At 36.6% G+C, this 13,577-nt stretch overlaps 1 protein-coding gene across 2 annotated transcripts in view; it reads right to left on the bottom strand.

Annotated features, from left to right (window-relative positions):
* LOC137626446 (serine/threonine-protein kinase PLK1-like) overlaps positions 1-9,068 on the bottom strand; it is a 35,635-nt gene extending 26,567 nt beyond the window's left edge. Inside the window, exon 1 of one of the 2 annotated variants that reach the window (XM_068357442.1) lies at positions 8,873-9,068. In XM_068357442.1, coding sequence (XP_068213543.1) covers positions 8,873-8,974 — 102 coding nt within the window. In that variant the 5' untranslated portion in view covers positions 8,975-9,068. The remainder of the gene's footprint in view (positions 1-8,872) is intronic. The other variant, XM_068357441.1, reaches the window with a different exon arrangement.
* Positions 9,069-13,577: the final 4,509 nt, after the last annotated feature.

Genomic DNA, 13,577 nt, shown 5'->3' with positions numbered 1-13,577 from the left:
TGTTTTGGCGTTGTTACTTTTTTTTAGAATGATTTATTGTTAATTTGTTCTCTTCATTTATTTATTTCCTTTCCTCACTGGGCTATTTTTCCCTGTTGGAGCCCCTGGGCTTATAGCATCTTGCTTTTCCAACTAGGGTTGTAGCTTGGATAGTAATAATAATAATAATAATATATGATCAGTCTATATGGCATTGTCTCTATCCCATGCCTCTGCCATTCATGATCAACCTTTAAATCTTCAAACATAGACAGTGGTCCTTGCTTCTTACCTAGGCGACCTTGTCCCAATTGCAAGTTTGAGATCAAAAACTTTTCTATACTCATTCATAAGTGAAACTTTAAGAGACCTATTTTGGCACTAGCATGACTTCTAAAGTTAAGGAGGTGTATGTTGCGTTTATGGATCTGGAGAAAACGTATGATAGAGTTGATAGGGAAGCAATGTGGAATGTGATGAGATTATATGGAGTTTGTGGAAGGTTGTTGCAAGCAGTGAAAAGTTTCTACAAAGGTAGTAAAGCATGTGTTAGAATAGGAAATGAAGTGAGTGATTGGTTTCCGGTGAGAGTGGGGCTGAGACAGGGATGTGTGATGTCGCCGCGGTTGTTCAACTTGTATGTTGATGGAGTGGTGAGAGAGGTGAATGCTCGAGTGCTTGGACGAGGATTAAAACTGGTAGACAAGAATGACCATGAATGGGAGGTAAATCAGTTGTTGTTTGCAGATGATACTGTACTGGTAGCAGACAGAAGAGAAGCTTGACCGACTAGTGACAGAATTTGGAAAGGTGTGTGAGAGACGGAAGTTGAGAGTTAATGTGGGTAAGAGTAAGGTTATGAGATGTACGAGAAGGGAAGGAAGTGCAAGGTTGAATGTCATTTTGAATGGAGTTACTTGAGGAGGTGGATCAGTTTAAGTACTTGGGGTCTGTTGTTGCAGCAAATGGTGGAGTGGAAGCAGATGTACGTCAGAGAGTGAATGAAGGTTGCAAAGTGTTGGGGGGAAGTTAAGGGAGTAGTAAAAAATAGAGGGTTGGGCATGAATGTAAAGAGAGTTCTATATGAGAAAGTGATTGTACCAACTGTGATGTATGGATCGGAGTTGTGGGGAATGAAAGTGATGGAGAGACAGAAATTGGATGTGTTTGAGATGAAGTATCTAAGGAGTATGGCTGGTGTATCTCGAGTAGATAGGGTTAGGAACGAAGTAGTGAGGGTGAGAACAGGGGTAAGAAATGAGTTAGCAGCTAGAGTGGATATGAATCTGTTGAGGTGGTTTGGCCATGTTGAGAGAATGGAAAATGGCTGTCTGCTAAAGAAGGTGATGAATGCAAGAGTTGATGGGAGAAGTACGAGAGGAAGGCCAAGGTTTGGGTGGATGGATGGAGTGAAGGAAGCTCTGGGTGATAGGAGGATAGATGTGAGAGGCAAGAGAGCGTGCTAGAAATAGGAATGAATGGCGAGCGATTGTGACGCAGTTCCGGTAGGCCCTGCTGCTTCCTCCGGTGCCTTAGATGACCGCGGAGGTAGCAGCAGTAGGGGATTCAGCATTATGAAGCTTCATCTGTGGCGGATAACGGGGGAGGGTGGGCTGTGGCACCCTAGCGGTACCAGCTGAACTCTGTTGAGTCCCTTGTCAGGGTGGGAGGAATGTAGAGAGTAGAGGTCCCCTTTTTGTTTTGTTTCATTTGTTGATGTCGGCTACCCCCCAAAATTGGGGGAAGTGCCTTGGTATATGTATGTATGACTTCTAAAGATAGCCTGTAAACAAAATTGAACCCACTCGACAAACTGTAGTCCAAGATTTTCTTTACATAGGTTTATAATAAACTCTGATCCATGGGGACACTTTTGACCAGTGTTATATCTGGGCCAGTAGCCCTACAGATTTTAAAAGATCCTAAATGTTTTTTTCTACTTCTCTCTCCTTCAAGCAGAGCATAGTCTCCTTTTGATATTTAATTTATTATACTATACCTAATTACATTTTGTGCCAAGTTCAGCTGAAATCAAGCCATGGTTCCAGTATACGTAAGAATATGAAAACCAACTTCCAGCTCAAGTGAAGTGACAAACAGAATACATTGAAACTTATAGTAAAGGAAGGAAAGATCCAATGGTACTAAAAACACCACAAAAATATAAGCATTAAACTGTTGAATATGTAAATATGACAACTATTGCACTTCATACAGGGAATATTTGACAAGCATACCAGATCACCCTTTCTGTATTCGACTAACATAACAATAAAGAATAAAAAACAAAGACCTCCAAGTCTTCGCCACAGTCGGAGATGATGTCAAATGAGACTGATCCCCTGACCTTCAAGTGGCTGACCTGTTAAGACAACGAAGCACACTCTAAATCAGTGCAAAGGCTGACAAAGACAGTCTTGAGGACAAGAATCCTGTCAGATGACTTTACCAGATCCTAAAATGAAAAATCCTTGAGGATATGGTTCCCGTCCACTCTAGGTGCCAAGGCCTTTTCATGTTAAGCAAGACTGCTCGAAGTTCCATACGCTTCGGTCGAAATATTCGGCTCACCGCCAAGCAATAGCCTTTCACAGCCTAGATCGAGATGAGCTTCTATCCGCGCAGGTAGAGGAGGAAGTCCACGATCTTCTACCAGAAGGAAGCTTCCGACAACATCGATCTTATAATGATGGCCCACTTTTCCTGAAAAAAACAGCTGTGGGGGCCATCTGACGGTACAACTAACATAGAAGTGGGATAAGGAGGTTACCTCTCCTTCTAGGAACCTGGTTGAAAAGAGACAGTAGATCAGATACCACTTGGCATGGGAATAGTTGGAAGCCTCTGGCTCGTCCGAGACCTGACGAGATGAATAGTTGTTCGGTCAGTCGATAAACTGGCACGAATGGAGGAAAGGCCTTCAGACCTAAGTTGTCTCAGTGGTGCAGAAACATGTCATTGAACACCCAATAGGTCTTGGATAGGGGAGCAGCACACAAAAAAGCCTCTCAATCAGCCAGGAGGTACAGGCCAATTACCAGTGATTCCCAAAATCCTGCGACCCTTCTTGCCATACAAGGTTGTAGAGGCCCCTTGGTCACTAAAACTTGCACTTGGCAACAGAGTTAATCCCCAAAGACGTTCTTACTACCCTGAACGTACCTTACCCTCTATCCTACGGAAACTCAAGACTTTCCAGGTGTGCACCTGCTTCGTCAACTAGCCTATGGAAAACAAAAGTGTCCCCCCCTTGCTTGACCTAAGACATTGCTATAACCCACCATTCTTGAACGACACAAAACTCTGCTAGCAACTGTAGGACCTTGATGTACTGATGACGTTCTTCCTGTCCACACACTTGAAAAAACGTAGGTCTTCCTGTGAGAAATCCCAAGATGACAGAAGGCCAAGAACTTACCTATTATCAAAGTGTTTTTCTCTTTAGTTAGGAATGGCTGTGCTGTCTCTTCTTAACCAGCTCAGATGAATATTCCCAGAAGCTTGTCCTTTGATTGGACACAAAATCACTCCGTATTACAATTCCCAGATTGCGACAAAAAGCGGAAGTCATCTCAAATGTGGAGTAACTGCGCCTCAAAGGAGACAAGAATCAGCCAATCGTCAAGATACGTCAACAGGTATCGCCATTACAAATAGGCTAAAACCAACATCAAATTGTACACGAGTGCAAGACCGTGCAAACCTTTCCCATCATGGTTCCATAGTGAGACATGGAAATGTCTGTCCTTTGTACACGAGTGCAAGACCGTGCAAACCTTTCCCATCATGGTTCCGTAGCGAGACATGGAAATGTCTGTCCTTTGTACACGAGTGCAAGACCGTGCAAACCTTTCCCATCCTGGTTCCGTAGCGAGACATGGAAATGTCTGTCCTTTGTACACGAGTGCAAGACCGTGCAACCCTTTCCCATCATGGTTCCATAGCGAGACACGGAAATGTCTGTCCTTTGTACACGAGTGCAAGACCGTGCAAACCTTTCCCATCATGGTTCCATAGCGAGACACGGAAATGTCTGTCCTTTGTACACGAGTGCAAGACCGTGCAAACCTTTCCCATCATGGTTCCATAGCGAGACACGGAAATGTCTGTCCTTTGTACACGAGTGCAAGACCGTGCAAACCTTTCCCATCATGGTTCCATAGCGAGACACGGAAATGTCTGTCCTTTGTACACGAGTGCAAGACCGTGCAAACCTTTCCCCTTTGTACACGAGTGCAAGACCGTGCAAACCTTTCCCCTTTGTACACGAGTGCAAGACCGTGCAAACCTTTCCCCTTTGTACACGAGTGCAAGACCGTGCAAACCTTTCCCCTTTGTACACGAGTGCAAGACCGTGCAAACCTTTCCCATCATGGTTCCACAGTGAGACATGGAAATATCTGTCCTGACAGGAACGGTAAAGGTGGGTACTCAGGACCCACATTTACATGATCTTTGGTTGTGGGTACATGGTAAGGGATGGGGAGGCCAGTGAACACTGGCAGCTAATACACTTTGCCCTTGTTCTGGTAGATCAACCTGAACAAGGACGATTGTTAGAATTTCAGTGGAAAATGTACACACATTTTTGGGAGTTTCCCATCAGGGGAAAAAAGGGATTTTGACGAAGGAAAAATCTATTTCTGGGGAGAGACCTGTGACGGCCGGTGAAAAGGGTCCTTCTTTACACTTTTCTGATATAAATCTTCCAAATATACCAGAGAAAGATAAAAGCATGGAATGCAGAGGTTACTACCCTCGCGCGAGCACCTTGTGGGTGTCGTGTATATATCAGGGGCGTGTGAAAACCACTATTCACAGGCTGTCTTCCATTTAGATAATTCCTTCATCAAAGGGAAGGGCCATAACAGAGGCCCTAGAGAGCACACTTGGACCACGCCACCGACACCTAACACGAGCGCCCTCTAGGACATCCTTCTGTTTTGGACTTGCTCGCTTAGTCGTTTTGTTTGTGCTCTCGGTGTTTTTTCCCGTTTTTGGCTTTAATTCATCAAACTTATGAAAATAAATTGAGAATGACAAGTCAGAATTGGTAGGGATGGAAGAAGAGAAATGAGCCCACTCCTTGCCATTAACAGAGGAACACCTCTCCGCTACAACAACCCAAAGCTGGGCTGATGATTATACTCTCTCAAAGGAAGAAGCTACAGGGAACATAATACCCACTCACTGTCACGACTGGGGTCAATACACTATGCAGTGACATTGAAACATCTGCCGACATCAAACAAAGTATCATAACAGGTGTATCTGAAATGTCCAAAATGAGCCACAGCCTCTCAAGGAATACATCATCATCATCTACAACAGGTATAAGAGGTGTCCAGTTTTGGGACTTCTTTCTCACCCTTATACCAAGCGGACTGAGTCAGAAGTACCGGCCTGAGGAGTAGGAAAGAGTATCAATAAAGTCCTTTGGTATTAGTACACTAGAGGAAAGTCTCCACCGAAAGGAAACCAACAAAAACTTGCAGGTATTGCTCTACCACTTTCCAAACTCTCACAGTGAAGGTAACCATGAACTAAATTCATCACAAGGGAACTCTAAGCACATGAATTTCCTAACAAAAACTAGAGAGCGAGATCTATGGACACAAACCGACATGAATCACTCATGCACCTTACCTCTACCAAGGCAGTTCGGCATAGCACAAGGTTTACGTCCCGAATCCAAACTACGAGTACGAAAACAACACACAAATAATCCATCATCAAAAGCATAAGAAAATATTAAAGAGCAGCAGCAGCTTCACATCCAATCACTACGTAGCTGAAGACAATTGTCTCAATCATATATCTTTATTTCAGGTTTATGCAATGGCCCACACTCAGTGCGGAATTAGTCTGTACTTGCAGTTAACTTAACGGCAATCGTATTTCGTGCTTTGAACACTATCAGTGAGTAACCAGATCCAGAAACCACAGTTGAAATAAGTCACTAACAGGAATACTGCTTACTGGCACGGCTCGAGTTATTTATCGTGGCACCCACAATTGACTTACGCACCTCATCCTTGTCATGACATCCGGAAGGACCTTTCGTGTAGTGGACATGCATAGTACGACATGGTTGCAAACAATTGCCCTATGAAACTACTGTACCATTGAACTGCACACAAGTGCTATATGAAAGTGTTGTTGATTTTATGAAATCAATTTAAGGACCATGTGAAAGGTATGTTGATTAATATTTGTAGAAAAGTGCCCAAACTGAAGACAATCCTCATGGTCAATTCAATAAGACTTCCAGTATAGATGGTTTAAGGAGAGTCTTGGCCAAGTAGCCTATGTGAACAGCTAAGCCCAAAACATAACACGAAACCAGAACCTTGAAGCGAGACAAGGTGGTGAAGTCTTTGTTGATCTAAATGGGTTTACACGGTCGAACAGGGTTCGACAGAATGTGTTTGAAGTCATTTGCGAATGAGGTATTTAATTGTTGAACACATTCGGCGAATGGTTCGAAGTCTGTTCTCGTTTGACTTTTGTGGGCGGGGCTTCATGGTCCACAAACCTTATGCATTTTTGGCTGACTCCACCTCTTCAAACCATTTGACAAGCAGGTTCTACAACCGGGTACGCCCGTGTAAACCCCGGTTTATGCATAGGTGTGGAAACAATACTCGGGTAAACCCCTTTATTCATTTGAAGAAGGTCAAAAAGGTGTTTAAGCATTTGTATCATGAAGTGTCAAAGAACCGCCAGAAAAGGGTCTTACGGATACATTTTCACCGTAGGACTCTGCCACCAAACTAGCTTTACGTCATACTGACAATTTGTCTCACGAAGGCTTATGCCAGGCATAGCGAGTTTTAACAACAAATAAAATGGCACACTTGACATTCCACCGAGTACAAGCAAATGCCATCTGTGATATGGGCAGACACTACAGTGGTGTTCTTACAACCATCAGTAATTATATCTTGTCTCTCTATTGTAGATGTAGATTTTCAACCATATGTTAACATTTTTGTTAATGATATACAGATAGAGGACTATTAGATTTCTTATTTTTCATAATTTGCATTTATTTTCATCCTGAAATCTCATCCGATCCTTAATCATTTATTTAAAATATCTTATCTGACGTAAAGTTATGCTGCACCGAGACTCTTCAACGACCTTCCACTTGATGTCAAGAATAGCAAAAATGTGGCAGCTTTCAGAAAAAACCAGAAGACTTATCTCTTTAGAAAGTGTTATAATAGTGACCTGAAACTATTAAGCCTGAATGCAAATGCTAGCGAAATAACTGATAAGATACAGAGCAAAATATTAACAGGAAAGAAATTATTTTCACACACCAAGGCCCGCCTGAACAGACTTTTAGTGTCTGATGAGGGCGAGAAATAAACCCGTAAAAGTAAAGTAAGTAGTGATCGGGGTTGGTAACCCGACAGTAAGTCTGCGCGCTATACAAGAACGCAGCCGGCTAACCATAACAAGGCAGGTGGTTGATCCCATCTGTTACCTGTCATTCCCCAATTACCTTGTTAACACTTTTACCCCCAGGCTATTTGGAAATTTCCAACCCTTAACCCCCAGGGGGTTATTTTTTTCCCAGCACATTTTGCAGTATATTTCTTTTAAATTGCTCTTAAGGCCTTAATTTTTGTCAGAGAGAGGTCAGGTTGGTCTCATTCTCTTGGAAAATGCCTGAATTTTCTCAAAAAATTATCAAAAATATGAAAATAAAAAAAAAATTTATAGCATTTTTTTGCAAGGACGTACCGGTACGTCCATGGGGGTAAAGGGATGAGTTTTGTGAAATGTACCAGTACGTCCTTTGGGGGCAAAAGGGTTAATAATTATCGACTACAATAGCCCACCTAATACTCTACAACATACAAATTACATATTTGTTTTCCCAGGTTTTGAATTCGTGTCCGAAGTCTTCACGCAAAACTAAATAAAAATTTGCAAGAGACTCTCAAAACATACTTATGATTTTATAGTAATATGTGTGAAGATTGTTGGGTTAAAATTTCAAAACCAAGGAAATAATCAAAATTGTCCTGATTTGTATGTTTCAAAGTACTGTATTATGGGAGATATTGCAATCGATACAGACTGTATTAATGTTATTTTTTTTCATTTAATTGATTATACTTTATCTAGCTTAGGTTTTGAAAATCACAAAAGTAATTTTTATAATTTTCAAATTTATTAAGCTTGACATGAAAGGCCAAGTAATGTAACTGTCAAATATGACCTTCTATCATATAATTAAACAAGATGAAAGAAATTCAAATTAACAAGGTTTTTATCATTGATGAATTTATCACACTTTATCCAGTTACTGTTTTGAAAATCACAAAAATAATTTTCATAGTTTTCAAATTTATTAAGCTTGACATAAAAGACCATGTAATGTAACTGTTAAATATTACCTTAAATCATATAATTGAACAAATATAATGAGGGAAATTAAAATTAAGGTTAATGACAAAATGAAAGAGGCCTACATTAAGACATTAACCCTATATAAGCAGATTATGATAGGCATACAATTTAACACTAGTATATGGTTAAATAGCCCTACCCAACTGATACTACAAGAAGAAATGGCCTAAAGAATGTTGAACTAAATTGTATTTACGTAAATAAAATGAAAATTTCATTTAAAAATCTTTATTTTCGTAGGCTTAGGAGAGGCCTACAACCTTAAGGCGTATTCCTGAATGTTATCTCACTGAATGTTAATGTACTGGATAATAGAAGAGTATATATAGAAGTCGGTAATTTATATATATAAGCAGTTATTTATAATAATAGACTGTAATAGACAAAAGAGAAATATTCCAAGATAAATTTAAAATACAAACACCCGCCATTAGTCAACCCCCGAAAAATATCCTCATCAGTCTCTAACCTTTCCGAGGAATTTCCCTCTCTGATATTTCTTCCCGGTCGATTCGTCGCAAATAATCTCGGGTATCTCCTTCTTCGCTTCCTCCTTCTGGTGACTAGCCATCTTTTCCACGAGATTTCAAAGATTTTAAGCCCAAAACTCTTGTAATTTAGGATATAAAAGTTCGAGATCACCACACCACCACAGACACGAAGCTTTTGAATAACACCAACTGTCAACAACGTCGCTGATTGGTTAAAACTTGAGTTGTTTCTGAGCGCTGATTGGCCGAGAGTTTAAATGCCGCGGTCACGTGACCGGGAGATTACGAGCGTAAAAAGATGATGGCGTTCAAGTGTTGACATTGATATTGTTGAAATTATCGTAATAAGTATTTTGGAATATATTTTATAATGATATTATAAACAATATAATTTAATATATTATACAAGGTTATAATAAGTTTAAATGCCGCGGTCACGTGACCGGGAGATTACGAGCGTAAAAAGATGATGGCGTTCAAGTGTTGACATTGATATTGTTGAAATTATCGTAATAAGTATTTTGGAATATATTTTATCATAATATTATAAAAAAAGAATATTTTTTATATTATGCAAGGTTAGATTAAGCTGTTATTCACATCCGATCTATTGCAAATTCGTACCCGGCCTTTGAAACATACTATGACTTTACTATTATAGAAATTACAAAAATAAGTAATATGAAACAAATTATATAATAACAGTAAATAAAATTATTTTTTTACAATTGTTCCTCAATATATCAAACAGTTATTCACATCAGATATATTAAAAAGTCTTACCTGACCTGCCTTGGAAACATACTACGAGTCTAAAGCTTCAACATTAAACTGTAAATCAAATAAATATAGTAAAACAATATATCACTAAATATATATAGATCTTAATATACATAAAAATATACATATTAGTATATTTAAAAGCATATAATGTATTAAACTTCAAGGGCGTGGTGGTAACACCAGCGAAATCAAGTGAAAGGTGAATCATTATCACACTTTATCACCAAGAAATACATCCATATGAGATAGATCTGATAAGATTAAAGTAGTTAATGATGAATAAAAACTATAATATTCTATGGCATCACTTTACTAACCTTTTAAATCAGAGAATATGTTGGTCTGATGTATCTATTTTTCCTTATTTCCTTATTTCCTTTCCTCACTGGGCTATTTTCCCTGTTGGGGCCCCTGGGCTTATAGCATCCTGCTTTTCCAACTAGGGTTGTAGCTTAGCATTTAATAATAATAATAATAATAATAATAATAATAATAATAATAATAATAATAATGCAGTGCTTACGATTTTTCTCTGCATGCGCATTGCATACTGTGGAAATCAGCTGATCTGAATGTCAATATACAAGAAATTCTTAATAAACTATTTTTAAAATGTTCTAATAAATGAATAATTATTATTTAATGTCAAGTAACAAAATACAAAGCTCCTAATTCAGTAAAACAAAACATTATCTTTCGTTTACTGATAGGGCCTATACTTCAAAATTAGAACTACATTTAAAACAACTATATGGTTCTATACAGAAAAGAGAGTGTATAAATGTTAGGCCTACTCACAGCCCACTTAATATACCTACCATATTTGTTCACATTCACGGCTGTAGGCCTAACTAGAAAGTTCAAGGCCATAAGGAAAGGTCCGTCTGGCAGTTAAAGATTTAATATAATTCAATCTTTAAAAGTATTTTAATATTTTCAAAGTTCAAGTGAATCTCATAAAGTTTTGACATACATAGGATCAAATTTAATATATATTTAGGGTAGAATTGATAATGATGACAAGCAAAATCGTGGGGAAAACCAGTTTTTTTGGCCCTATGGAATTGTAGGCCTATAGGCTCAATCCTGTTATGTATCTACAATAGGTCTATTAAAAGTATCAAGCTATTTGCAAATGATACATAATTTTATTTCTCTATAAATGTCAATAATCAAAGGCTACAATTAAGAAAAGAATGTTAAAACACATTCTTATAATCAAACAACCAAAACTACATAAAAATAAAACAATTTGCTGGTAGAAAAATAAAATAAAAATGTGGATTCCTACGTTCCTCATTACTTTAATCATAATGTTAAGACAACATTTATAGTATTTTTATTTTTATTTTTACAAACATTGCAGGTCAGTTGCCATGACTTCCTTGAAGCAAAATTGAACAAGATCTGGAGAATGTAAACATCGACAAATCTTTCAACAAAACAAGAAAAACCTTTCATGAAATTTTCTCTAGAATTATTCTAATATGAAAAAAAAAATCTCATTTTACCTTTTCACAAGTCATTCATGAATGATAAAAAAATTAACGAGTGGTCTGTTGTCGTCTTCATGCTAAATCTCATCTTAATTTGTTGGATAAAAAAATAACAAATTTCTTATTTCTGATATATATATATATATATATATATATATATATATATATATATATATATATATATATATATATATATATATATATATATATATATATATATATCTGTGTGTCTCTGACACTGTTGTTCAGCAAGTTCTTTATGCATAAGATTTTTTATAATTCTGACCATCCTTTGCATTCAGATCTTCTGTTCGTATTATTATTATTATTATTATTATTATTATTATTATTATTATTATTATTATTATTATTATTATTATTAGCTAAGCTACAACCTTAGTTGGAAAAGCAAGATGCTATAAGCCCATGGGCTCCAACAAGGAAAAATAGCCCAGTGAGGAAAGGAAATAAGGAAATAAATAAATGATGAGAACAAGTTAACAATAAATCATTCTAAAAACAGTAACAACGTCAAAAACAGATATGTCATATATAAACTATAAAAAGACTCATGTCAGCCTGGTCAACATAAAAACATTTGCTGCAAGTTTGAACTTTTGAAGTTCTACTGATTCAACACTACCCGATTAGGAAGATCATTCCACAACTTGGTCACAGCTGGAATAAAACTTCTAGAATACTGTGTAGTATTGAGCCTCATGATGGAGAAGGCCTGGCTATTAGAATGAACTGCATTAGTATTATGAACAGGATGGAACTGTCCGGGAAGATATGAATGTAAAGGATGGTCAGAATTATGAAGAATCTTATGCAACATGCATAACGAACTAAATGAACGATGGTGCTAGAAGTTGATAGCTGGGTATGTAGTCAATTTTGATGGTTAGGCCTTCTCCTTCATGAGGCTCAATACTAAACAGTATCCTAGAAGTTTCATTCCAGCTGTGACCAGATTGTGGAACATGATCTTTCTAATCTAATTAGTGGAACTTTTGAAGCTCAAACTTGCAGCAAATGTATTTTATATTGAACAGGCTGATATAAGTCTATTTTTATAGTTTATATATAACTGGTCTATTTTAGTGTTGTTTTTTAATCTTAACTTTTTACTATTACTTCTCACGTGTAATAATAATAATAATAATAATAATAATAATAATAATAATAATAATAATAATAATAATAATAATAATAATAATAATAATAATAATAATAATAATAATAATAATATACTGGACTAATACGGTTGAAAGAAGAAAACACTGTATCTATTAATAACATCTAACTCAAATTTTAAGCTTGAATGAATATTATAAGTGAGACATAAGTAAAAAGTTACTTAATAAAGTAAAGTTTAAGTATCTGATAACCCAAGACAGACACTACTTTACATACGTACGATATCTTATCAGCGGTTACTCACACCTAAAAGGTCCCAGTTACTTTTTTATATATAGCTTTATTTCATCTATATACATTTTCTTTCACGAATATATAATTTAGATTAAATTACTATAATGATATATTCTATAGATTAATGGGGATATAGTCTTTTCGTTGATTTTATAATAAGATAATATATTGTTCTTGTACATCTGGCATGTAAGCGTTATTCATACTTCATAAATAATTGTTCAGAGATTTTCTACTTAACATTCACTTATTTCAGTTTTATTCACGATGAATAATCCTACATGAATTTACGATATATGCTTATCAGTTATTTTGAACTAAGGAAAAGTTATATAGACCGTTATAATAAATATTTAAAATCTAAAATATGTAGGCCTAATATCTTGACTTCTATATAGGCTATTACAAGAAGAGTATAGTTTTGTTAAGAAAGACACTTAAACCCTTTTTAAATTATTCACATTTAGGGAATATAAGATAATTTAGTTATTTTATTTTCATATTAGAATAAATAACTAAACTTACAGGAAAGCAAATTAAATTCGCCAGGTGTGTAGGCCTAGTTCACTATACCTAGTTAGGCCTATGTGCTGCGCAAACAACTTAGGCATATCTTGTTAAACTTTCATTTTTAATTTCTTTGGTTGTTGGTCTTCATTTCCTTAAATCTATGCTATGGTTTCTAAATTACAGATAAAAAATTACTCTTGTAATTGACATAAATAGCAAAATTTATAATTTGGTTTAGAGATCGCAAAAATTAACGAAAGTTTAAACATATAAGTGAACGTATCTTATATAAAGTTTTTCTATAGGCCTATATATGAAAAAAAAAAACATTAATGTGCAATTTTACGCACAATTGTGATTGAAACAGCATTAACCGTCAACGATTTTGAATACAGTTCTTTATCAAAGATCTTTGTTGCTTTGTGTATACTGTAAGTTAAGAACGAAGCATTTGTGTTCT

The sequence above is a fragment of the Palaemon carinicauda genome, chromosome 34 (genome assembly GCF_036898095.1).
Source record: "Palaemon carinicauda isolate YSFRI2023 chromosome 34, ASM3689809v2, whole genome shotgun sequence".
Classification (NCBI taxonomy): domain Eukaryota; kingdom Metazoa; phylum Arthropoda; class Malacostraca; order Decapoda; family Palaemonidae; genus Palaemon; species Palaemon carinicauda.
The sequence above is the reverse complement of the archived record's forward strand: the minus strand, read 5'-3'. Positions and strand labels throughout refer to the sequence as shown.